At 46.2% G+C, this 27,882-nt stretch overlaps 1 protein-coding gene across 3 annotated transcripts in view; it reads right to left on the bottom strand.

The window, feature by feature from the left end:
- Positions 1 to 9,243: 9,243 nt before the first annotated feature.
- Positions 9,244 to 27,882, bottom strand: part of cfap221 (cilia and flagella associated protein 221) — a 287,241-nt gene continuing 268,602 nt past the window's right edge. For all 3 annotated transcript variants that reach the window (XM_072473164.1, XM_072473166.1, XM_072473165.1), the window contains 2 exons: positions 14,424 to 14,477; positions 9,244 to 10,446 (listed from right to left, as the gene is read on the bottom strand). In XM_072473164.1, the coding sequence (XP_072329265.1) occupies positions 10,320 to 10,446; positions 14,424 to 14,477 (181 nt within the window). In that variant the 3' untranslated portion in view covers positions 9,244 to 10,319. The remainder of the gene's footprint in view (positions 10,447 to 14,423; positions 14,478 to 27,882) is intronic.

The following is a 27,882-nucleotide window of genomic DNA, read 5'->3' as shown; positions in this document are numbered from 1 at the left end:
GGTTTGCACATGGAGCCTACGCTGCCTATTTTAAAGAGCTATTCAATTCATCCCACTCCCCTGCTCTTTCCACATAACCCTGATGTTATAACCCCCATGAGGACCACGGGGAAACCATTGTTCATCTCCCATTAATACTCTTGGAGTACGAGCTTCCTAGATAGTGGGCTGGGACCACCCAGCTGGAACTCGTTACGAATGAACCTAAAACCGGACCAAAGCAGGGCTGGTGTGGTCAGTTCTCCCAGCAAGGCCTGTACTGGGAACGAGTTGCTGCCTTGAGCAGAATATTGTATCTAGTTAAATAAACCTCTGTTCTCTTACCGCTGGCTTCCTCAAGGTACTAAACTGGCGATGAGGAAAATATGTAAACTCCAGACTCACTGGCGGAACTGACTAGCCGCCCAGTACTTTGCTATCCCACAGTTTAGGGTTGTAACAGTTTACGATGACGCTCTTCGGAAAGTTGGAAGCCTTTGATGCAGGCTTGGAAGATTGGAGCCAGTATGTGGAGTGCATGCGGTATTTCTTCCTGGCGAAAGGGATTTTGGGGCAGGCTATGAGAAAGTCATTCTCCTGCCTGCCTGCGTGGATCAGACTTCTGGGGTCATAAGCCTGACTTATCTGGCAGTCCCAGACTCCAAATCCTTTGATGAGCTGGTCGCTTTGATTTCTGAGCACAATAACCCCAAGATTTCCGTCAATATGCAGTGGTATAATTTTAAGTGCAGTCTCTGGGTGAATTGGTTACTGACGTCTTGACCCGCTTAGGAGTGCTGAGCAGTGCGTGTTCAGACCACCCCTCTTCAAAATGTTGAATGATAGGCTTGTGTGTATAAACAACACTGCCACTCAAAGGAAGGTTTAGGCAGAGCCCAACTTGAATTTGAAATGGGCCATCAAGCTTTCGCTGTCCCAAAAGCATGTGGAAAAAGGAGTGCAGGAGCTGCAGGGGTCCATGGACTATGGGGTTTATAGTTTGACCCGTCCTTTGTTTCAAACTCCTTCTGCATCATGAGACTGTGCTGGTCTGACCAAGCTTTCTCTGAAAAGGAAGCCCTGAGGCTATTCTGCAGCTGGCTCAAGACCTCGGGAGCTACCGCTAACCGGTGGGATAGCTCCCCAGGGGATAAAGGGGAGAGCCAGACACATTGTCAAATGCATGATCGGAGAACTCATGAGGGTCAGAGCAGCCTATTTCGCTGCAGAGAATGCCGTTCATGACAGCCGTCAAGATTACCGTGAACCAGGGCCTTGCACGTGGGGCCTCCGGATGAGGAGGACTTTTTAATGCAGCCGAACTGCCTCACAGCCCCAAAGGTAGCACTGACCCGGGTCACATTACAGGTCAATGGTCACCCCATGATAATGGAAATCGACACTGGACTTTCCATCTCCATCGTGGACCATCACACAGTTTGGCGACTTTGCGCAGGGATCATGTCGCTGACATTGCGCGACGCCAAAGCAAGGTACCGAACTATACTGGTGAGCCTTTGAAGATCATGGGGCCCACCACGACTCTGGAGATGCACAGGCGACAATCGGTCTGTCTTCCCTTGGTTGTGGTGCAGGGACCGGGGCCCAATTTGTTGGGACAAGACTGGTTGCATTTCCTCCGTTTCAACTGGCAACAGGTTTTTCAGATGGACACCTGGAATCTATACGACGTGCTCAACAAATACCACAGTGTTTCATGAGAGTCTGGTCAGGATAAAGGGGGCCAAGGCCCATAGCTACGTAGATCCTGATGTTCAGCCCTAGCATTTTAGGGCAAGGCCTGTCCCTTACGCATTGCTTGCCAAGGTTGACACAGAGCTTTGCCGTCTGCAGGACTTGGGGGGTCATATGCTCGGTACAGTTTGTGGAATGGGCCGCACTCCTGGTGTCGGTAGCGATGCCCAACAAATATGTCTGACTCTAGATTTCAAGCTCACCATGAAGAGCTTCATGCCTGGACCTGGACCTGATCCTGAGGGTGGAGGATTTGTAAGCAGGACTGGCCGAAGGATGTTCCTTCATGAACCTTGACATGAGCCATACTTATTTAAAGGTGGGGCTAGACCTGAAATCCAGGAAATTGGCTACCATAAACACTCATCAAAGATTATTTGAATACACCCGCCTCCCATTTGGGGTATAATCAGCCCTGGTAATTTTCCAGTGGGTAATAGATAATATCTTGCAGGGTACAAAGATGGCTGTCTATCAAGATGACGTGCTCATCATAGGCACCCCAGAGAAGGAGCACGTGGACAACCTGCAGGAAGTGCTCTAGTGGCTTTTCCAAGTAGGCACCCGGCTAAAGAAGTGCAAGTGTGTGTTCCGCACTAGAGCAGTCACCTATTTAGGTTACAGGGACAATCTACATCTGGTGGAAGATCAGGTTCGGACTATAAAAGGAGTCCTGACCTCAAAGAACACCACTGAGTGCCGATCGTTCCTAGGCCTGGTTAACTACTATCGGAAGTTCATTGCAAACCTGTCCGCTTCACGTATTATTGAGGAAAAACCTGGAGTGGTTCTGGTCTGCTTAACAGGACAAAGCATTTGCCACCCACATAGCTCCTCACACACTATGGTCCGGCTTGGCCTCTAACCTTGACTTGCGTTGCCTCCTTGTGCTGGCCGATGGATGGACCAATGTTTTGTAACATCCATTGGGTTTGCTTCAAGCACCCTGGTGGACACACAGTGACTTACACTCAAAACGAGAAGGAGGGCCTTGCCGGTAGTTTTTGATGTCCAGAAGTTCCACCAGTACGTTTACGAGCGGCATTTCTCCACAACCACAAACCACTGCTCAGCCTTTTTAAGGGAGGATAAGGGAATCGCACCCATCGTATCAGGTAGAATTCAGCATTGGGCGCTTCTGCTTCCAAACTATCCATATTTGTTTCGACACCGCCCGGGCACGCAGATTGCCCTTGCTTGTGCCCTCAGCTGTCTACCATTGCCCATGAGTGCCCCGCCCCACCAGTAGTGGATGAGGTGATTGCAACTCTCAACTTAATGGATATGTTGCCAGTGACGGCTACTCAGGTACGCGCATGGGCGCAGCGGGATCGGGACTGGAGAAATTTTGCCTCATGCTGTTGTGCAGTAGAAAAAAAGGGGCCCTTCCTGTAGTTCTTCAGCCTTTTGCCCAGATGTTCTCAGAACTCAGCAGACAATACAGCATCATATTATGGGAAGCTTGCGTGGTCATCCAACTGCAGGGTCAGGAATCCCTGCTGCAGGATGTTCTCAGCGGGCACCCAGGCTCCTCTAAGATGAAAATGTTACCCCATAGTTATGTCTAGTGGCCCAGTGTCAATGGGGACATGGGAAGGTGGGACCTCTACAGACAGGATGGTCTACATCTGAACCTGAGGGGCACAAATATCCTGGGGGGGAGATTTGTTAGTGCTCTTTGGGGGGGTTTAAACTAATGCAGCAGGGGCATGGGAACCTGGATTGTAGTTTTAGGGTCAGGGAGAATGAGAGTATAGAGGTCAGGAGCACAGATTTGACGTCGCAGGAGGGGGCCAGTGTTCAGGTAGGTGGTTTGAAGTGTGTCTACTTCAATGCCAGGAGTATACGAAATAAGGTAGGGGAACTGGCAGCATGGGTTGGTACCTGGGACTTCGATGTTGTGGCCATTTCGGAGACATGGATAGAGCAGGGACAGGAATGGATGTTGCAGGTTCCGGGGTTTAGGTGTTTTAGTAAGCTCAGAGAAGGAGGCAAAAGAGGGGGAGGTGTGGCGCTGCTAGTCAAGAGCAGTATTACGGTGGCGGAGAGGATGCTAGATGGGGACTCATCTTCCGAGGTAGTATGGGCTGAGGTTAGAAACATGAAAGGAGAGGTCACACTGTTGGGAGTCTTCTATGGGCCTCCAAATAGTTCTAGGGATGTAGAGGAAAGGATGGCGAGGATGATCCTGGATAAGAGCGAAAGTAACAGGGTAGTTATGGGAGACTTTAACTTTCCAAATATTGACTGGAAAAGATATAGTTCGAGTACATTAGATGGGTCGTTTTTTATACAGTGTGTGCAGGAGGGCTTCCTGACACAATATGTTGACAGGCCAACAAGAGGCGAGGCCACGTTGGATTTGGTTTTGGGTAATGAACCAGGCCAGGTGTTGGATTTGGAGGTAGGAGAGCACTTTGGGGACAGTGACCACAATTCGGTGACGTTTACGTTAATGATGGAAAGGGATAAGTATGCACCGCAGGGCAAGAGTTATAGCTGGGGGAAGGGTAATTATGATGCCATTAGACGTGACTTGGGGGGGATAAGGTGGAGAAGTTGGCTGCAAGTGTTGGGCACACTGGATAAGTGGAGCTTGTTCAAGGATCAGCTACTGCGTGTTCTTGATAAGTATGTACCGGTCAGGCAGGGAGGAAGGCGTCGAGCGAGGGAACCGTGGTTTACCAAAGAAGTGGAATCTCTTGTTAAGAGGAAGAAGAAGGCATATGTGAAGATGAGGTGCGAAGTTTCAGTTGGGGCGATGGATAGTTACAAGGTAGCGAGGAAGGATCTAAAGAGAGAGCTAAGACAAGCAAGGAGGGGACATGAGAAGTATTTGGCAGGTAGGATCAAGGAAAACCCAAAAGCTTTCTATAGGTATGTCAGGAATAAGCGAATGACTAGGGAAAGAGTAGGACCAGTCAAGGACAGGGATGGGAAGTTGTGTGTGGAGTCTGAAGAGATAGGCGAGATACTAAATGAATATTTTTCGTCAGTATTTACTCAGGAAAAAGATAATGTTGTGGAGGAGAATGCTGAGACCCAGGCTAATAGAATAGATGGCATTGAGGTACGTAGGGAAGAGGTGTTGGCAATTCTGGACAGGCTGAAAATAGATAAGTCCCCGGGTCCTGATGGGATTTATCCTAGGATTCTCTGGGAGGCCAGGGAAGAGATTGCTGGACCTTTGGCTTTGATTTTTATGTCATCATTGGCTACAGGAATAGTGCCAGTGGACTGGAGGATAGCAAATGTGGTCCCTTTGTTCAAAAAGGGGAGCAGAGACAACCCCGGCAACTATAGACCGGTGAGCCTCACATCTGTAGTGGGTAAAGTCTTGGAGGGGATTATAAGAGACAAGATTTATAATCATCTAGATAGGAATAATATGATCAGGGATAGTCAGCATGGCTTTGTGAAGGGTAGGTCATGCCTCACAAACCTTATCGAGTTCTTTGAGAAGGTGACTGAACAGGTAGACGAGGGTAGAGCAGTTGATGTGGTGTATATGGATTTCAGCAAAGCGTTTGATAAGGTTCCCCACTGTAGGCTATTGCAGAAAATACGGAGGCTGGGGATTGAGGGTGATTTAGAGATGTGGATCAGAAATTGGCTAGCTGAAAGAAGACAGAGGGTGGTGGTTGATGGGAAATGTTCAGAATGGAGTTCAGTTACAAGTGGAGTACCACAAGGATCTGTTCTGGGGCCGTTGCTGTTTGTCATTTTTATCAATGACCTAGAGGAAGGCGCAGAAGGGTGGGTGAGTAAATTTGCAGACGATACTAAAGTCGGTGGTGTTGTCGATAGTGTGGAAGGATGTAGCAGGTTACAGAGGGATATAGATAAGCTGCAGAGCTGGGCTGAGAGGTGGCAAATGGAGTTTAATGTGGAGAAGTGTGAGGTGATTCACTTTGGAAGGAATTACAGGAATGCGGAATATTTGGCTAATGGTAAAGTTCTTGGAAGTGTGGATGAGCAGAGGGATCTAGGTGTCCATGTACATAGATCCCTGAAAGTTGCCACCCAGGTTGATAGGGTTGTGAAGAAGGCCTATGGAGTGTTGGCCTTTATTGGTAGAGGGATTGAGTTCCAGAGTCAGGAGGTCATGTTGCAGCTGTACAGAACTCTGGTACGGCCGCATTTGGAGTATTGCGTACAGTTCTGGTCACCGCATTATAGGAAGGACGTGGAGGCTTTGGAGAGGGTGCAGAGGAGATTTACCAGGATGTTGCCTGGTATGGAGGGAAAATCTTATGAGGAGAGGCTGATGGACTTGAGGTTGTTTTCGTTGGAGAGAAGAAGGTTAAGAGGAGACTTAATAGAGGCATACAAAATGATCAGGGGGTTAGATAGGGTGGACAGTGAGAGCCTTCTCCCGCGGATGGAAATGGCTGGCACGAGGGGACATAGCTTTAAACTGAGGGGTAATAGATATAGGACAGAGGTCAGAGGTAGGTTCTTTACGCAAAGAGTAGTGAGGCCGTGGAATGCCCTACCTGCTACAGTAGTGAACTCGCCAACATTGAGGGCATTTAAAAGTTTATTGGATAAACATATGGATGATAATGGCATAGTGTAGGTTAGATGGCTTTTGTTTCGGTGCAACATCGTGGGCCTAAGGGCCTGTACTGTGCTGTATCGTTCTATGTTCTATATGTTCTATGAGAGGGTTGTGCACAGCATGCCAGGAGGATCAGAAGCTCCCGCCGGCAGCCTCCCTTAATCCCTGGAAACGGCCAGGAGCCCGTGGGTGCCGTTCAAGGGGTCCATCTTCCTCGTTATTGTGGATGCCTACTTGAATTGGCTAGAGGTGTACAAGATGACCTCAACAATGTCCAGAACCAAAACAGAAAGCTCCAGGAGTCATTTCAAATCCATGGAATTCCTGAGGTCCTGGTAATGGATAATGGGACGCCATTCACTAGTGAAGAATTTGCTGCATTTATGAAGCACAACGGCATTCGGCATATTCAAAATCATCCTTCCTCCAACGGTCTGGCGGAAAGGACCGTCCAGACCTTCAAAAGGGGCATAACAAAAATGATCCACGGGTTCCATGGACATGCGGCTGGCATGGTTCCTTTTTAATTACCGCACAACGCCACATGTGTTGACGGGAATCACCCCTGTGGGACTGTTGATGGGCCGACGACTTAGAACCCGGTTGAGTCTCACATTTCCGAGCCCCGGCAGGAAAGTGGAGGTGCAGCAGGAGATGCAGAAGAGGCTTCATGACTTGAGGACACCAGGGCAGTAATTTCTCTCAGGGGATGCAATCTATGCCTGCAATTTTGGTGATGAGTCACTTTGGCACCCATTCGTTGTACTGCAGAAAACAGGTCTGGTCTCGTACAAAGTCCAGGCTCAGGGGAGAGTTCGTGAAAGCACTTGGAGCACCTGAGGAAGCGCGAACACACACTTCAGGCACCCACAGTACTGTCATCTCCTCCATGCCAGGAACCGCCCCTCAGCCTGGGGCCGCAACCGTCTGGATCACAGTGCCCGGACCAGCAGGAGGAGGGTGACTCTGGATCAGAGATGGACATTAAAGTGTTCGTATCAGTAGACAATGTTATGTCTGGGACCGTGTTCCTAGCAATAAATTTTTGAGGCTGGCCAGGAAACGGTGATTGACAAACTGATACATTCCGCCTGACCCTGAGCCACTGCAGGCAGAAGCACAGCCGCAGGTTGATTGGGGGTGCGTGTGTTATAACCCCCACCATTATCGATCTCCCCGTAGGACTCATGGAGTCTGAGCTTCCTAGATAGGAGGCCTCCCCAGCTGGAGTTTGTTACAAACAAACATAAATTCCGGCCCAAAGCAGGGCCTGGTGTGGTTAATTCTCCCAGCAAGGACTGTACTGGGAGCGAGTTGCTGTATTGAGCAGAATATTGTATCTAGTTAAATAAACCTCAAGTTACTAAACCTGGATATTGTTGCCTTTCAAATATTTGTCCAATTTTCCTCTGGAAGATACTTCGTGAATCTGCTTCCACCACTCTTTTAGACAGTGCATTTCAGATCATAACAATTAACTGCATTAAAAACATCTCCTTCTTATCTCCCTGATTCTTTTACAAATGATCATAAATCTATGTCCCCTGGTTACTGATCTTCCCGCTGGCAGAAACAGTTTTTCTTCAAGCTCTTGTAACAAAACCCCTCAATTTTGAGTGTCTCCATTAAATCTCAATCTTCTTGGCTGGGGGAAGGAGAATCCTAGTTTTTTGGGTCGCTCCACATATCTAAAATTCCTTCAGCTCTGGTACTATTCTAGCAAAACATCTCAGAACCCCTTCAAGGCCGTGACATTCTTCCAAATGTCTGATATCCAGAATTGGTCACAATACTTTAACTGAGACTTAACTATTGATTTATAAAGATTTACTGTCATCTTGATGCTCTAAATCACTGTTCACTGCGACCTCCTGTCAATGCAAGGTGACCACAAAAATGGCTGCCAATACCCATGTTCGCATGTGCACTCTCTGCACATGTGCAGAAAACCAATTATGTCAGCCCACTGTGCCCAACTAATTACTTCACATCCAAGTTTGAGTTTTCTTCAATTGAATCATTAATCTACTTTGAGACTAGTTAACTGGAAATAGTTAATGTGTCATAGAATCATAGAATCATCGAATTTACAGTGCAGAAGGAGGCCCCTTGAGTAATACAATTAATCCTGTTTCCAATTGAGAATTCAAATACTTTAATTGTGGGTTTTATGGATTTTAGATGATGAACGCACTCTTACACTGTCCCCAGCTATAATTTATTCTTCAAAATGAATCAGATCAAAGATTTTATAAATGAGTTCCCTAAAACATTGCCTTAAAGTTTAGTTGTGGATTATTCTGCGGGTTACTCTGATTTATCGATATTCCGGATGACTCCGGCTCTCAGAAAATGAGGGTTAATGGACACCGGGTTGAAAGGTTTTCCTCTGGCTATCAAACATTTTATGTAACTTTGGTAAATTCTAAAGTGTCCAGTAGATACCGGCGATGAGGAATACAAGTCAAAATAGTTGTTATAAAATACTGGCAGTAACTCCAATAACTGTTTGTAAAGCATTCTGCTCCTGGCCACTGACTACCCTGTTGTTCGCAATGACTTCACAGAACAAAACACAAGAACTGAGCATGCAGGGCATAGAGATCATACGCAGCCATCTCTATTCAAAAAGCCAAGTATGCACCTCATCAACTTGTCATGCCACCTTCAAGAATCTAATTCTCCAGGTACCTCCCAGGAAATGTTGAAATCAATTATGTTCACTTGTGATCATCATTTGCTGGTCAGGATCCAAGCAGGCTGCTGCCGGTAGGCCCAAATTGGCGGTGGGCCCCGGGGGGCGGGGGGGGGGGGGGGGGGGGGGGGGGGGGGAGATGGTAAAATTGATGTGTAGCAACAAGTAGTGATTGATAACTCAATTTTACCACTCTTGAAAATGTCGAGCTAGAAGATAAATTGAATCAATCAATAGGACACAACACAGCACGGATCTGTTAAGTTCATTTAATCGTTCACTGAACTCATTGTCATATGTAGCAACATTTTAAAATGAACATAAACAAGATATTAATGCGTATAACCAGTGGAATGGTGTATAACTTCCAGGAAGTAGGAATGAACTTGAAAAAACAGGTCAACCTGTTGGAACCATTACTGGAATTAGCAAGAGTATAATGAGGGTGAGTTAAGTTGATAATGTGTACACTAAACAGAAGAATGATTAGAGCAAATATTACTGAATCTAAGTAATGTGGAAAAATGAAACTTTAACAAGCAGAATTTTCAGAGACCAATGGGTGAGAACAGAGTGGGCGGGTATACAAGTTCATGCCGCTAATTAATGCACCGGTTTGCCGGCATCATCCTACTGCCAAGCAAGATATGGGTGACTAATTGAAGTAATGTACGGGCCTATTAATGTGCAAACTCCACAAGGACAATGACCCAGAGCCGGGATCGAACCTGGGACCTCGGCGCCGTGAGGCTGCAGGGCTAACCCACTCCGCCACCGTGCTGCCCTCTGCCCAACATGTTTGACATAATCACTAATTCAACAACAGAGGCCTTAATGAAGAATGACTTCTATGAAGAAGGAGATTGATGGGTGACAACAATACCCTCAATCAAGACATTGTTCTTTCTTTGAAAGCTGTTTTTGCCATTTATGCCATTTTCCGGAGGGTTCCTATCCATCTGCCCTGGAGTTACAGGATTACAGGCATAAGCATGCGGAAATAAATCTACCTTACTGTTATATTTCAAATTTAATACAAATAAAATATATATCATCACAGCAGTAATGATATTGTAAATTTAAATCTCAGTTTAAACTTTATATACAATGGTTTTAATCTATATTTATTGTAATATGGACACATAGAATTCCTGGTCCATAATAATGCCACAGTCTGTGATTTTTGAAATAATTTTGCTCAATCAACAAGCTTTAAAACTTGATTGCAAGTCTCATAATGATTAAATGCCAAGCAGCAGATTTGGTCTTTAAAAGGTAAAATTCTAACTGTAGTGTTCTGGAATTGCAGTGTAGGATTGAACGCAGAATTCAATGAAGAAGCAACTGCTTGTTGGTGCATATCCCTTTCAGGTTCTCAACCCGCAATCGAGTATTTGATCCCAGCTGGTTGTTACTGGACTCTAGCCAAAAATTCAGTTGCTCTTCTCGTTTTTCCCTGAAAATATATAGATTATCACTGGTTAAGACAGCTGAGAATCAAAATGGTGGGGTAGAATTTTAGTAGATGTTCTGTGATTGCCCATATTAACACTGGTGGAAAATCAGTGGAAAACCTGAAGAAATGATTTCTCTGGGGGTTCTGCTGATAGTTGCACCAGAGTTTATAAGACTATAAAACCATAAGGCATAGGAGCAGAATTAGGCCAGTCGGCCCATCGAGTCTGCTCCGCCATTCAATCATGGCTGATATTTTCTCATCCCATTCTCCTGCCTTCTCCCCATAACCCCAATCCCTTTATTAATTAATCAAGAACCTTGATCTCTGTCTTAAAGACACTCGGTGATTTGGCCTCCACAGCCTTCTGCGGCAAAGAGTTCCACATATTCACCACCCTCTGGCTGAAGGAATTCCTCCTCATCTCTGTTTTAAAGGATCGTCCCTTTAGTCTGAGATGTGCCCTCTGGTTCTAGTTTCTTCTACAAGTGGAAACATCCTCTCCACGTCCACTCTATCCTGGCCTCGCAGTATCCTGTAAATTTCAATAAGATCCCCCCTCATCCTTCTAAACTCCAACGAGTACAGACCCAGAGTCCTCAACTGTTCCTTTTACGACATGTTCTTCATTCCAGGGATCATTCTTGTGATCCTCCTCTGGACCCTTTCCAAGGCCAGCACATCCTTCCTTAGATACGGGGCCCAAAACTGCTCAAATATTCCAAATGGGATCTGACCAGAGCCTTATAGAGCCTCAGAAGTACCTCCCTGGTCTTGTATCTAGCCCTCTTGACACGAATGCTAACATTGCATTTGCCTTCCTAACTGCCGACTGAACCTGTACGTCAACCTTAAGAGAATCGTGAACAAGGACTCCCAAGTCCCTTTGTGCTTCTGATTTCCTAAACATTTCCCCATTTAGAAAATAATCTATGCCTAAATTCCTCTTTCCAAAGTGCATAACCTCACACTTTTCCACATTGTACTTAATTTGCCACTTCATTGTCCACTATCCTAGCCTGTCCAAATCCTTCTGCAAGCCCCTTGCTTCCTCAATGCTACCTGTCCCTCAACAGATCTTTGTATCATTTGCAAACTTAGCAACAGTGCCTTCAGTTCCTTCTTCCAGATCATTAATGTATATTGTGAAATGTTTCTGTGAAAGATCAGAAGAACTTTAAAAAGCCTCCAGGGTGGTGTCCCTTTAACATGAGCAACTTACAATTAACAGCACTTCAATAGAATGAATTAAGAAAATACTGAACTTATCAGCTGCAAAATGTATTTGCTTCTCGAGGTACTATGCAGCTCTACCTGCAGGAGGCGCTACTAGCCGCCTCCTGTGTGGCTCCACAGTGTGAATGAACTGGAGTGGCACATGCAAGGGACAGGCCTATATGTGCCCAAAGAGATCATGTCAGCAGACTGATGTCAAGCACAAATAATAATAATAATCTTTATTAGAGTCACAAGTAGGCTTGTTGCTGCAATGATGTAATAGTGAAAAGCCCCTATTAAAAGTAGCCAACAAATGTTCATTAATTGAAAGGCTTGAAACCGTTAAGAATTACCTAAATGCAGCAACTAAGGGGCAACATGTGGCACGGTGGTTAGCACTGTTGCCTATGGCGCTGAGGGCCCGGGTTTGAATCCCAGCCCTGTTGAGTTTGCACATTCTCCCCGTATCTCCATGGGTTTCACCTCCACAACCCAAAGATGTGCAGGTTAGGTGGATAGGCCACGCTAAATTGCCCTTGAATTGAAAACAAAAATTGGGTACTCTAAATTTAAAAAAAAATACAGCAGCTAATGTTGTAAAAATGGGGTGTCCTCTATTCACCTCTCTTACATTGCATTCTCTGATCTTCCCCTTGGATGTCTGCATGGATCCATCCATGCAGCCAGGATCGGAAATCACAGCTAAAGAGCACAAAAAGGTGAGGGTGCAGAAGTCTTTGTGGGCAACAACAATGTGCCCTGCATCACTGGAATCTGGAAGACCTGGGCCAATGTTTCCTTTCACCCTGCTGTTCTTCATAGGCCTAATGTAAAGCTATTAAAATACAGCTATTCCTAATTTTCTTTACTGAGCTCAAAGAGTGGCTTCCTAACCCCAGTTGATCAATCAGTGGGCCAGCAGCAGCACTGGGAGTGGTGGCCACTGTCAGGATTGCACCTCGAGGAAGAATCCCATGGAAGAATGAGGTTAGGTGTTGGGATTGTGGTAAGCAGGTGGGTGGTTAGTGAGGGCAGGCAGGGAGAATGACCACTGCCTCCAGGGACCGCTCTATGGGACAAGGAGTGCCTGAATAAGAGTTCTGCCCCCCCCACACACACACACCCACCCCAACCCCACAACAGATCTGCAAGGAGGGTGTGCATTATGAATCGGCAGAATGTGGTCCTTAATTGGCCATTAAATGGCACAACAAGGCTATGGGTGGAAAGGACAGAGACTTGGATAGTCGGAAACTTTTTCCCAGGGTAGAGGGGTCAGTTACAAAGGGGCATAGGTTTAAGGTGCAAGGGGCAAGGTTTAGAGGAGATGTGCGAGGCAAGCTTTTTACACAGAGGGTAGTGGGTGCCTGGAACTTGCTGCCGGAGGAGGTGGTGGAAGCAGGGACGATAGTAACGTTTAAGAGGCATCTTGACAAATACCTGAATAGGATGGGAATAGAGGGATACGGACCCTGGAAGTGCAGAAGATTTTAGTTTAGACAGGCAGCATGGTCTTTCTTTTTTGTTGACACCCTCAGCTTCTCCCGCCGGTGGTGGGAAGATGACAGGCACTCCACCCCTTGCCTTCTTCCCTCACCATTTCACAGCCTTCTCCAATTTCCGTATTACCGGCCCCCAAGTCCCTTCCTGAGGACTGAAAAAATCCAGCCCATTGAATCACCCATAGTCAAGATTTCCCAAGCAGTGACATGTCTCTGTTTTAATGCCTGTTTTAAATGTCTTTGGTACATAGAAGTTGACAGTAGCCAAATTGGAAGCTTGTGCACTTCCTGAGCAATTTGAACATGGGTGCTCACACCCAGAGATTCAATCCACAGCTCTTATGTTTTTGTCCATAATCAGATGGGATGGAGATCATTTCTTCCTCATAATTTCTCCATTACATTAATAAAATTGTAGCTAAATGTTTCGTGGAGAAAATGAGTTTGAAAGATTCTTGTACATTGGATTTGAATGCAAAAACATGGATTGACTTGTCTTGACTGAAATATTTCATCTAATGGTCTTAAGTTTGGAAAATTGCAAATTGTGTCTTATCCCCTGTTCACCCGTTCATTTTGGGCAAGTCTTAGCCATTAGTCAATGGTAGGCCAGCAGTTAGTTTTTGTTACATTTTCTGATTGTCTATTGATCTAACTGTTCTCTGTACAATTATTCAGATCTCATTCACTTATCAAACATTTTTTAAAATTGCTTGCTTAAGTTTCAGCAGTATTCCAAATAAATCATGACTTTTACTAATAATCTCTGATTTTATGCATTATTGTGTTTAACTTTTTGCCCTGATTCTTTCTGAAACTGTGGCCCAAAAAACGTTGAAAAACCCCCTTGGCGGGATCCTCCGTCCCGCCGTTTTCTGGTGCGGCGCACCCCCGCCGGCAGTGGGATTCTCCGTCCCGGCAGCCGACCAATGGGGTTTCTTGTTGTGGGCACCCCTTGCCGTCGGGAAATCCGCGGGCCTGAATGCACTACCAGGGAAATGGAGGATCCAGCACCCTATGTTTGAAATTGGCAACAAAAAAATATTTAATGATCTTAGAAGATCGTGACCAAGGGTGACTGGATGCTGGTGTATCTCTCAGGTTTTACTGGTGAAACAAGTTGTGAAGTGACAACTCCACTTTCAGTGTTGCACTGCTTAAAGATTTGCAGAAAAATCTAAAAGCAACAGCTGTATTCAGTTCTTAGATATTTTAGACAAAGGACAAATTATGACCAGCGGTTGATGCAATATTTACCTGGGAATGGGTTCGACTGCAGACTTCTGTAAATGTTTAGCCTTTGAGCGCTCACTGAAAGAAAACAAAACAAATCACCGATTAACATTCTTTCAAATATTTTTTAAAGAATGCAATTTCCAACCTTTTGTTTTTAATCTTTCCCCCCAAGTCAGGAAGCAATTGTGTATATTGTTTCAACATGCAGAAAGATTGTCAAAATTAGATTATGATCAATAAAGGGATAAGAGCAATGAGTTCCTAAAAAATAAATTTGTCAGTACCAAAGATACAGGGCTCATTTCTTCGATTGCCGACGCTGAAATCGCATGCGTCGATTGGCCGGAGAATCCGTTTTTAATCCAAAATCGAGGGCGGTGCTGTTTTTCGGATGCTCCGCTCCTTTAAAAACGACATAATCGCTGAGTGCGCCACACGCCATTGGGACGGCCTCAGGACGTCAGCTGAGGCCGTCCCCCGATGCTCCGCCCCCAATGGGCCGACCTCCCAACGGCATGGGACACGTGTGCTCACAGTTTTCCGGGACCGCGCGTTGTGGAGGGAGACAGATTGTGCCTGACATCAATGAAGAAAAAATACTGACATCTATTATCGACAGTGTGGGAAGAACTGAGGGAGATCAATATTAGTAGAGAAATGGTGCTGGAAAAGTTGATAGGATTGAAGGCGGATAAATCCCCAGGGCCTGATAATCTGCATCCCAGAGTGCTTAAGGAGGTGGCTCTGGAAATAGTGGATGCTTTGGTGGTCATCTTCCAGGATTCTATAGGCTCTCGAACAGTCCCTGCAGATTGGAGGGTAGCTAATGTCAATCCAATATTAAAAAAGGGAGGTAGAGAGAAAACAGCGAATTAGAGACCAGTAAGCCTAAAATTGGGAATGGGGAAAATTTTTGAATCCATTATCAAGGACTTTAGAACGGAACATTTAGAAAGCAGTGGCAGGATCAGTCAGAGTCAGCATGGATTTATAAAGGGGAAATCATGCTTGCCAAATCGGTTGAAATTCTTTGAAGATGTAACTAGTACAGTTGACAAGGGGGAGTCGGTTGATGTGGTATATTTGGACTTTCAGAAGGCATTTGACAAAGTCCCGCATCAGAGATTATTGTGCAAGATTAAAGCACATGGGATTGGGGGAAGTGTATTGAGGTGAATAAACTGGTTGACAGAGAGCAAATGAAGAGTAGGAATTAATGGGTCCTTTTCAAATTGGCAGGCAGTAACTGGTGGGGTGCCACAGGGATCGGTGCTGGGACCCCAGCTATTCACAATATATATGAATGATTTGGATGAAGGAATAAAATGTAACATCTCAAAATTTGCAGGTGATACCAAGTTGGGTGGGAGGGTGAACTGTGACGAGGATACAGGGATCCTACAGCAAGATCTGGACAGGTTGGGCGAGTGGGCATATCAATGGCAGATCCAGTATAATTTAGATAAGTGTGAGGTTATTCACTTTGGAAGCAAAAACAGGAAGGCAGATTACTATCTGTATGGTTGTAAATTGGGAGAGGGGAGTGTGCAGCGGGACCTGGGTGTCCTTGTGCACCAGTCGCTGAAGGTAATCATGCAGGCGCAGCAGGCAGTAAAGAAGGCTAATGGCATGTTGGCCTTCATTGCAAGAGGTTTCGAGTACAGAGGCAGAGATATGTTGTTGCAATTGTACAGGGCCTTGATGAGGCCACACCGAGACTATTGTGTGCAGTTTTGATCTCCTTTTCTGAGGGAGGATGTTCTTGCTCTTGAAGAAGTGCAGCGAATGTTTACCAGACTGATTCCAGGGATGACTGGACTGTCATATGAGGAGGGATTGACTAGGTTAGGATTGTTCTCGCTGGAGTTCAGAAGAATGAGGGGGGATCTCATAGGGATGTATAAAATTGTAACAGGACTAGACAGGGTAGATGCAGGGAAGATGTTCCCGATGGTGGGTGTGTCAGAACCTGGGTCACAGTCTGAGGATTCAGGGTAAACCGTTTCGGACAGAGATGAGGAGACATTTCTTCGCCCAAAGAGTGGTGAGCCTGTGGAATTCATTACCACAGGAAGTAGTTGATGCTAAAACATTGAATATAATCAATGGCTGGGGCTGGTTTAGCACACTGGGCTAAATAGCTGGTTTTTCAAGCAGACCCAGGCAGGCCAGCAGCACGGTTCAATTCCCGTACCAGCCTCCCCGAACAGGCGCCGGAATGTGGCAACTAGGGGCTTTTCACAGTAACTTCATTGAAGCCTACTTGTGACAATAAGCGATTTTCATTTCATTTCATTTCATTCAAGAGGCGGCTAGATTTAGCACTTGGGGCGAATGTGATCAAAGGCTATGGGGAGAAAGCAGGATTAGACTATTGAGTTGGATGATGAACGTGATAAATGGCGGAGCAGGCTCATATCTTCTACGTATTGTCATGTGAGTGTCCCTTTAAGAAAGGTTTAGTCTCTTATCATGTGACTTGTAGCACATTGGCCTGTGGCTGTCAGGTGAGAGGTTTTTTTTTTCAGGTTTCAGTTTGACTGCTTTGGACTGCGGAAGGAGAAAGAAGTGTTTTCCCTGTTTTTCTCTGTTTTCTTTTTAAAAGCCATTTCAGTAAAAAGCACATTGGTTGTGGCTAACTGCCTTGGTAACTTTAAAGATATAGTTGCTTTCCGGAAGGAGTTTTGAATCTGCTGGCTGGAACTGGATCAGAATTTCAGGAAAATGGCCAATCCCATTCAAGTGAGAATACAGTGTGATGGGGCATGCCCTTGAAAAGGGGTATTGGTTTAATTGGATTTTGTTATTGAATTGGAACAGCTAACAAATTATGTATGTATGTTAATTACATTCTTAGAATAAACCTTGTTCTGATTAAAGTGTCTAAGAGGTCTGATGAATCACACCTGCAGTGAAGACTTTTGTGCTCATCTTAGCCAAATTCAACAGAAAGGTTGTAGATCAGGTGAACTTCATAATACACTTTGGAGTTTCTAAACCTTGGCCCATAAAACTATCTATGTAACAGAGCGCTTGAAAATTCATAATATGATTACGCAGAGCCAACAAGATTTTATGAAAGGGAAATCATGTTTAATAAATTAGAGTGTTTTGAGAGTTAGTAGGGTAGATAAGGGAGGAATATTAGATGGCTGTGGTAAACCACTGTATTGTATTGTATTGTACTGTTGTATTGTTACATGCCTGGGCTTGTCCCTGCTGGCTCTGCCTGTGGCTCCTCCCCTCGGGCTCATGTATACAGGTGGCCAACCTGCAGCCCTGCCCTCATTCTGGGACCGGCTGCCAGCAGGTGTCTTTAAGCTGATTAAAGCCAGTTTTTCTCCCGACTCCTCGTCTGTCGTCAATTGATGGTACATCAATTTAATCAGCTTAAAATTTCCCGTACCAGCCTCCCCGAACAGGCGCCGGAATGTGGCGACTAGGGGCTTTTCACAGTAACTTCATTGAAGCCTACTCGTGACAATAAGCGATTTTCATTTAATTTCATTTCATTTTCAGATGGATCCATCACTAAAACCTGATCGCCTGGAGCTGGACCTCCAAGCAGTCGACGCCACTATTATGTTCGAACACTGGCTACGCTGCTTCGAATCGTACGTCGAGTCCTCCGCGATCGCCGTCGCCGAGACCCACAAGCTGCGAATCCTCAACTCCCGGTTGGACCCGCAAGTATTCCTCATCATCAGGGACGCTGACTCGTACGAGGATGCGATAGTGCTGTTGAAAGGACAGTATGTTAAGGGAGTCAACGAGGTGTATGCGAGGCATCTCCTTGCCACAAAGCGTCAACGCCCCGGAGAATCGCAAGCCGAATTTCTGCGTGCATTGCGGGTACACGGCTGGAACTGCAGTTGTAAGGTGGTATCGGCTGCCGAACACACAGAGTTGCTGATCTGGGACGCCTATGTCGCAGGCATAAAATCAAATTGCATCCCCAGCGCCTACTAGAAGGGGGTACACTCGACCTCCAAGAAACAGTACGGATTTCGGACTCATTAGAAGTGGCCTTCCGCAACGTGGATGCCTACACCTCCGACCACGCGGCACCCTCGTGGACGTCATGGGCACCGCCATCACCCTACCCGGGGGCGTCGCAAGCCTGTGCTGCACAGCAACCTGCCAATCCCGGAGGCCCAAAATGCTACTTCTGTGGCCAGGGTAAGCACCCCAGGCAACGCTGCCCAGCGAGGAGCGCGATCTGCAATGTGTGCGGTAAGAAGGGCCACTTCTCTAAAGTCTGCCAGGCCCGATCTGTTTGTAAGCCCAGCAGCGCTGAGTGTAACCTGTGGGGGCCGCCTTCTTCAACACCACCCGTCACGTGCGACCCATGGGGGCAGCCATCTTTGCCGCCATCTTCGACGCCACCCACCACGTGCGACCCGTGGGGGCCGCCATCTTGGCTGCCATCTTCGAAGCCACCCGCCACGTGCGACCCATGGGGGCAGCCATCTTTGCCGCCATCTTCGACGCCACCCACCACGTGCGACCCGTGGGGGCCGCCATCTTGGCCGCCATCTTCGAAGTCACCCGCCACGTGCGACCCGTGGGGACCACCATCTTTGCCGCCATCTTCGACACCACCCGCCACGTGCCACCTGTGGGGGCTGTCATCTTGGCTGCCATCTTCGACGCCACCTGCCACGTGCGACCCGCGGAGGCCACCATCTTTGATTCACCCCGCCGCCTCCCGGAACCCCTGCTCATCCGATCGGCCCGCCCACCTTCTGAAGATCGCCTCCCTCACACTCGACCAGTCTCGACCTCATCACCTCACCAAATCCATGATGCCAATCCGGATCAATGGTCACGAGATGACCTGCCTGTTCGACTCTGGGAGCACAGAGAGTTTTATTCACCCAGATACGGTACGGCGCTGCTCCCTCCCAATCTTACCCGTGACCCAGAAAATCTCCCTGGCTTCCGAATCTCATTCCGTGGAAGTCTGTGGGTACTGTGTTGCAACCCTTACAGTACGGGGCATTGAGTTCAAAGGGTTCAAACTCTATGTCCTCCCACAACTCTGCGCTGCCGTGCTAGTAGGTCTTGACTTCTAGTGCTACCTCAAAAGTCTTACCCTGGAGTTCGATAGATCCCCACCCCCCTCATCGTATGTAGCCTCTCGACCCTTAAAGTCGCCCCACCCCCGTTCTTCGCCAACCTCACCCCGGACTGTAAGCCCGTCGCCACTAGGAGAAGACGAACCAATGCTCGGGCAAGGCCTTCATCAGGTCTGAGGTTAACGGTCGGTTGCCTTTATGTTCAATAACACACAGCGGGGCAAAATCAAGAATGACAAGATCCTAAGGTGGAGGATCGAACTCTCCACCTTTAATTATGATATCTTGTATCGACCTGGGGCGCACAAGTAGACCGACTTCGGGCCCTCCACAATGACCTCTGTCACCCAGGGGTCACCCGGTTCTTCCACTTCATCAAGGCCCGCAACCTGCCTTACTCCATCGAGGAGGTTAGGACCATGACCAGGGACGGCCAGGTCTGCGCGGAGTGCAAACCGCACTTCTATCAGCCAGACAGAGCACACCTGGTAAAGGCCTCCTGCCCCTTCGAGCGCCTCAGTGTCGATTTCAAAGAACCCTCCCCTCCACTGACCGTAACGTGTACTTCCCCAACATCATTGATGAGTACTCACGTTTCCCTTTTGCCATCCCATGCCCTGACATGACCTTTGCCACAGTCATCAAGGCCCTGCACGGCCTCTTCACCTTGTTCGGTTTCCCCACCTATATCCATAGTGATCGGGGTTCCTCTTTCATCAGTGATGAGATGCGACAGTTCCTGCTTAGCAAGGGCATCGCCTCAAGCAGGACTACCAGCTACAACCCCTGGGGAAACGGACAGGTGGAGAGGGAGAATGCGACGGTCTGGAAGGCCGTTCTTCTTGCCCTACGGTCTAGAAGTCTCCCTGTCTCCCACTGGCAGGAGGTCCTTCCCGATACGCTCACCTCCATCCGGTCGCTCCTGCGTACAGCCACCAATGTGATCCCTCATGAGAGGATGTTTGTTTTCCCAAGGAAGTCCACCTCAGGGGTCTCGCTCCCGTCCTGGCTGAAGGTCCCAGGGCCCGTCCTCCTCCGGAAGCATGCGAGGAGCCATAAGTCGGATCCACTGGTCGAAAAGGTCCTTATCCTCCAGGCTAACCCCCAATATGCCTACGTGGCACACCAAGACGGGCGGGAGAACACAGTCTCCCTGCGGGATTTGGCACCCGCAGGTTCCCCAGTCACCATTACCACTACCCCCGACCCTACACCGTCTCTCCCCATTGTTACTCATCTACTACGAGATGCAGAAGACGTCACGCTCCTGGACACGCAGGCCTCAACACCTCATCCAACACCAATATCCACACCACAGCCAGGACTGAGGCGGTCACAGCGGAAAGTCAAAGCCCCCGACAGACTCGATCTATAACTCAACCCGTCCACTTCACCCCCGTCGGACTCTTTTTTTTTAGCAATGCACTATATTTAGATTTTCAGAAGGCATTCAATAAAGTACCACACAGCTTTTTAGCCAAGATGAGGGATCAATGATGGCCCTTGTGAACCCCATAGCTGAGTACTGTGCACTATAATCGACAAGAAGAAGCCACAATTGGCTTGCTGATGTCCAACTAAACACTGAAATGCAATGCATGACTGGACCTTTCATGTCAGCCCCAACACCCTGGCTACCCATTCTGTTATACAGGACCCACCACCCCACTCCTGACCCCAACCATAGAACATATAACGACATGCCACTCAATTCACAAATATGAAGGCGGCATTGCAGCGAGAAACCTTGACAGTCATAACATAGCTATGTTGCTTAACCACCTCGACGCAAAATTATAGTTGTTGCTCTACATCAGCCATATGAAAGGGGGGGAGAGTTTATAGGATTAGGAGTGATATATTAGCATGGATTAAAGATTGGTCAACAGACAGAAAATAGAAAGTATGAATAAGTGGGTCATTTTCAGAATAACAGGGTGTAACTTGGATCCGTGAGAGGAGGATGCAAAGAGACAGCAAAAAGAAAAGATCTCTTAAGTGATTGGGCAGGACAATGGAGTATAATATGTGAAAGTGTGTAGTTATCCACTTTCATAAGAAGAATGGAAGAGTAGAATATTTTTAAAAGGTGAGCGACAGGTAAATGTTTCTGTACAGAGTGGTTTGGGGTCCATTCTTTTATTTGTTCATGGGATCTGGGCATCACTTGCTAAGCAAGCATTTATTGTCCACTTGAGAAGGTGGTGGTGAGCTGCGTTCTTGAATCACTGCAGCACCTGATGTATAGGTACTTCCACGGTGATGTTAGGAAGGGAGTTACAAACTTTGACCCAGTGACAGTGAAGGAAGGTGATATATTTCAAAGTCAGGATAGTGAATGATTGGAGGAGAACTTCTAGGTGGTGGCATGTGTCTTCTGCCCTTGTGCTCTTGTCCTTCTAGAAGATAGTGGTCATGGGTTTGGAAGATAGTGCTCAAGAAGTCGTGGTAAGTTCCTATAGTGCATTTTGTAGGTGGCACACACTGTACCAACGTGCATCGTAGGTTGAGTGAGTAAATGTTTGTGGATGGTGTGCCGATCAAGTGGGCTGCTTTGTCCTGGATGGTGTTGAGCTTCTTGAGTGTTGTTGGAGCTGCGGTGAACTGGGCACGTGAGAAGTATTCCATCATACACTTGACTTGTGCCTTGTCGGTGGCACAGACTTTGGGAAATCAGGAGGTGAGTCACTCACCATGGGATTCCTAGTCTCTGACCTGTTCTTATAGGCACAGTACCTATATGACTAGTCAAATTCAGTTTCTGGTCAATGGTTACTATGTTATTCTCTAAGTCTGAATAAAGATTGTAGACTTCCAGTTAACACAAATACTTTATTCAGTAGGTTTGTTCTGTTTCCATAGCTTAACTAGATATAATACAGTCAAGAGGTATGACCAGTGAAGCTAAGGTAAGCTGCCTATGCTGAGCTGTCTCTGTGTGCTGCTGCTCACTAGCCCTGTGCTTCTGAAAGAGATGGATCCTACCTTGGGCTGGATCCTTTATACCCGTCTCTGATGCTCTCTAGTGATGCTGTGGCTGTTACATCTGTCTGCAGTCCCTGATGTATGTGCAGATGTATGTACAGATCACTACAGTTACTTCCAGAATGTTGATAGTGGGGACTCAACAATGGTAATGTCATTGAATGTCAAGGGGTGATGTTTAGATTCTCTCTTGTTAGAGATGGTCATTGCCTGGCACTTTTGTAACATAAATATTACTTGCCACTTGTTAGCCAAAGCCTGGATATTGTCCACGTCTTGCTGCCTTTGGACATGGACTGCTTCAGTATTTTAGGAGCTGCAATAGTGTTTAGCTTTGTGCAAACATTTGCGATCAGCCCCACTTCTGACCTTATGATGGAAGGAAGATCATTAATGAAGAAGCTGAAGAATTTTGGGCCGAGGATATTACCTTGAGGAACTCCTGCAGAGATGTCCTGGAATTAAGATAATTAAATTCCTACAGCCACAATCTTCTGCCTTTGTGACTGGTGTGACTTCAAATAACAGAGAGTATTCCCCCAGCTCCTATTGACTCCAGTTCTGCTGGGCACCTTATTGCTACACTCAGCCAAATGCTGCTTTGATGTCAAGAGCAGTCACTCTCACATCACCTCAGGAGTTCAGTGTTTTTTTCCATGTTTGAACCAAGGCTGATGAGGTCTGGACCTGATGACCCTGGTGGACCCAAACTGAACACCAGTGAGCAAATTATTGCTAAGCAATTTCTGTTTGATAGCACTGTTGATGACCCCTTCCATCACTTTGCTGATGATCGAAAGTAGACTGATGGGGTGGTACTTGGACAGTTTGGATACATCCTGCCTTTTGCGTACAGGGCATGACTGGGAGATTTTCCATATTGCCAGGTAAATGCCACTGTTGTAGCTGTACTGGAACAGCTTGGCTATGGACGCAACAAGTTCTGGAGCACAAGTCTTCAGTACTATTGCTGCAATATCATCAGGGTTCAAAACCTTTGCAGTATCCAGCACCTTCAGCCATTTTTTTTTTCTTAAATTTTTTTTTCAGATTACCCACTGCGCCACCGTGCTGCCCTGCCTTCAGCCATTTTTTGATATCAGGTGCAGTGAATTGAATTGACTGAAGACTGATATCTGTGATGTTGGCGACCTCCGGAGGAGGCCGAAATAGATCATCCACTGAATGGAAGATTGTTGCAAATGCTTCAGCCTTATCTTTTGCACTGATGTGTTGGACTTCTCCATCATTGGGGATGGGATATTTCTGGAGTCTCTTTCTCCAGTGAGTTGTTTAATTGGCCAACACCTTTCACTACTGGATGTGGCAGGACTGCAGAGTTTAGATTTGATCCATTAGTTGTGGAATTGCTTAGCTCTGTCTATCGCTTGCTTCTTATCCTGTTTAGTTGCAAGCAGTCCTGTGTTGTAGCTTCACCAGACTGACACCTCATTTTTCGGTATGTCTGGTGCTGCTCCTGGCATGCTATCCTGCACTCTTCGTTGAACCAGGGTTAATTCCCTGGCTTGGTGGCAATGACAGAATGGGAGATATGCCAGGCCATGAGGTTGCAGATTGTGGCTGAAAACAATTCTGCTGCTGCTGATGGTGTACCGTGCCTCATGGTTGCCCTGTCTTGAGATTTGTGCTGCCACATCATTTACCAGATTGTAGTTAAGGGCTCTAGAAACATCCTCAAAGGGTATTCGGAACAGATGGCTAGGGAGAGTAATTTCCAGTGTCTGGCCTCAAGGACCCTGCACCTGTGCCACAAGAAGTCTCATCATGCATGTGATCAGTGAATACATCTCAGCTGGCATCTCCTACCCACCGCTTGACCAGACTGCACTCTGCTCAATGGACTTATAGCTTACCCTGTACCAGTCCCGAGCTCACGAGCCTCTTACCTAGCATTAGATATTCCACCTCACCCTCACACATCTATGAATACTGCTATTCTCATCCACTGCCTCTCACATACCTCCAGCTATTCAGCTATGGTGGGCACATCACTCAAACACAGTGCCACATAATTACTGATATTCTTCCCTCTCTGTTGTAAGACTAGGTGGCAGACATTAGGAAGAAGCAGAGCAGAATTGATGGAGCGCAGGGATGTCTACATCTTCTGAGTCCTGCTGGCTACTGCAGAGTACCCCCAGATCAGTCGAGGTATTTGAACCATATCCCAATGGTCCTTTCCACCACCTCCCTTGTGAATACATGACAGTGGTTGTATCTCTCCTCAGCATCTATCCTCAGCCATCTGACAGCCATCATTAGCCACTTTTTCAGCGAGTAACCTATTTGCTAATCAACCATCCTTCAAGGCGAGCTGAGCAGAAAAGAGCCTGGGCACCTGTGAGTGGCGAAAAATGTATGCATTGTGCAAGCTGCCCGGGTACCATGCATACACTTGCAGAATCTGGGTCTTGTAATTACACACAATCTGAACATTCATCGAGTGGAACTCCTTCCTGTTGACAAAAGCACCCAGCCATTGATTGCATCCATGTGGACATCAATGGCACCCTGGATGGGGGAGGAACCTGCAAAGGCCACAAATCCTCTTGCCGGCTCTGCTTGCTCTGCCTGCTGACTATGTACATCCTGAAATGAATGAATCTTCTCATGACCAGCCTGACACAACTGTATCCAGCTGACCGTGAGACACCACAGTGATCACCCACAGTGCACTAGAATGATCTGGAGTATAAACACTTAATGCCACAGTGATACCCAGACAATTGGAGGCTATCTCTGGCCCAATCAGCTCCATTTGCTTGTCATGGCTTCCATTGAAAGCCAGAGCCTCCTGCGGCACTGGACGTCTGCCATGTCTATTACCAATCCCAGTTGATGTTGTAACTGGATGGGAAGATCCCAGAATGGAACCCTGGGTCAAAAGACCTAACTTTTACTTTTTTTTCATCAAACGGGGAGGAAAAGAGTCACAGGACAGTGAATGAGTTTTAACGACAAGAAAAAAACATCTATTAACATTGGAAAATGGATTATAATACAATACTCCTTTACTCCCACCTGAACAATTACACACATGTTTTTAAAATTAAGATGGGCGACAAAGTACATTTGGAACTACAATGGTCTCAAAGGCCCTTTCCACTCACAAAAAATGCATGTGGTAAATACACACTCCACTTTAAAACCCAAAGTGAATATTTGTGGATATCTCATCAGAATCTTCCAGATGATTGTCACACAAAAATTTCCAAAACTTACTTCCCAAACCATGCTTTAAAATCTTCTCTCATGGATCAGGTTCTCCATTAGTTGTTTGTATTCCTAAATCCAGTCCATGTTTACTAAAGGACTCTTATTAACAGAAGTTTCACTCCACTTTTACCAGTTAATCCAGTCCAGGATTTTACGTCAATCCTTTTCAGGATTTCTTGGTCTTAAAAGCTTCTCCACAAACTCAAATCCAGCCACTGATTTACTCGATTATTTCAAGTAATATCTTACAAACTGTGGTAATGTTTCACAAATCTTAGCTCCACTGCAGTTATCTTTCTGGCCTCTCACAATCTAGTGCTTTTTAAACTCTCTGACTTTACTGAACAGTTCTGAATCTGTTCTTGCTTCCTCTGTTCTGTCTAACTCCATCCCTTTTAAGAACATTTTTCTGTCCCAATTCCCTGGTTATCTGGACTGCAATATTTTGCTGAGGAAACTTGGGAAACTTTCAATTCTCTTGTCCTGTCCAGCTTCTCCTGGCAGGCATAAGAGCTATTCATTCCTCAGTGATCTGGCTCCAACTGCTGTGGCTTTCAGTTAAAAAAAAGAAGAAAGGAAAGCTTTCTCTCTTTAGAAAGTGGCTTCCCCGCTTGGTTTATTATTTTTTGACACTGTATCCCTCTCTAAGCACAACAGAATCCCAGCTGGAATTGAAACCAACCCCCACACATACAAACACCTTTGTCCAGAATGACTCTAGCTATAGGTCCGAAAATAAAACAGAAAATGCTGGAGATCTGCTAACTTTTGCCAGCATTTTGTTTTTATCTCAGTTCCTCTAATATCTCTTACAACTGGAGCATCCTTCCATGCATAACTTTAGTAAATCTCTTTCAACATCTCTCTCTCTGGACTACTTACAGTACAGTCTGTGCTATCGTAGAAGAACACTTTTAGTTCTCAGGTGTAGTGGCATTATAAATAGGTTTTAAAACATTTCTGCACATAATTACGAGAGCAATTCTTCCCCTAAAATTCTACTCAAATTATTGATCCTCTATGGAATCACTGCAAAAAGTTTCAAGAAGATAATAAAGTTAACCTCATCAAGGCTAGTGCACTGACAGTAGTAGATCAGCTGTCCACTTTACATGGTCCTGATTTTCCTTTCAATTAACAGGGATGAACAATAGGAAATTAATCCAATACAACCACTGCTCTCTCCCTGTTACTCCAAACAATTCTTCCAATAGGAAGGATGTGAAAATGTCCCCATTTTGTAGATACACATAGAAGCATACATACAAAATAGAAGCAGGAGAAGGCTATATGACCAAGCTCTGCCATTCATTATGATCATGGCTGATCATCAAGTTCAATACTCTGATCAGCCTTCCCCCCCATATCCCATGACCCTTTTAGTCCCAAGAGCTATATCTAATCCCTTATTGAAATTGCGCAACATTTTGGCCTCAACTACTTTCTGTGGCAGCGAATTCCTCTGATTCATCACTCTCTGGATGAAGAAATGTCTCCTCACCTCAGTCCTGAAAGGTTTACTCCTTATCCTCAAATTGTGACCCCTAGTTCTGGAATCTCCCACCATCGGGAATATTCTTTCTGAATCTATTCTGTCTAATCCTGTTAGAATTTCGTAAGTTTCCATGAGATCCCCTCTCACTCTTCTAAACTCCAATGAATATAATCCTAACTGTCTCTCCTCATATAACAATCCTGCTATCCCAGGAATCAGCCTGGTAAATCTTCGCTGTACTCCCTCCATGGCAAGAACATCCTTCCTCAGATAAAGACACCAAAACTGCACACAATACACCAGGTGTGGCCTCACCAATGCCCTATACAATTACAGTAAAACATCTTGATTTCTAACCTCAAATCCTCTTGCTATTAAGGTCAACTTTCCATTTGCCTTTTTTACTTCCTGCTATGCCTGCCCGCTTACTTTCAGAGATTGATGCATGAGGACACCAAGGTCTTGCTGAATATCCACCTCTCTCAATTTACACCCATTAAAATAATAATCTGCCATCCTATTTTTGCTACCGAAGCGGATAACCTCACATTTATCCACATTATACTGCCATGCATATGCCCATTCACTCAGCCTGTTCAAATCCCGTTGAAGCATCGCTGCATCCTCCTCACAGCTCACCCTCCCACCCAACTTTATGTCATCTGCAAATTTGAAGATAATACAT

Source organism: Scyliorhinus torazame, chromosome 2, assembly GCF_047496885.1.
Source record: "Scyliorhinus torazame isolate Kashiwa2021f chromosome 2, sScyTor2.1, whole genome shotgun sequence".
Classification (NCBI taxonomy): domain Eukaryota; kingdom Metazoa; phylum Chordata; class Chondrichthyes; order Carcharhiniformes; family Scyliorhinidae; genus Scyliorhinus; species Scyliorhinus torazame.
This window is presented reverse-complemented; position numbering and strand designations above follow the sequence as displayed.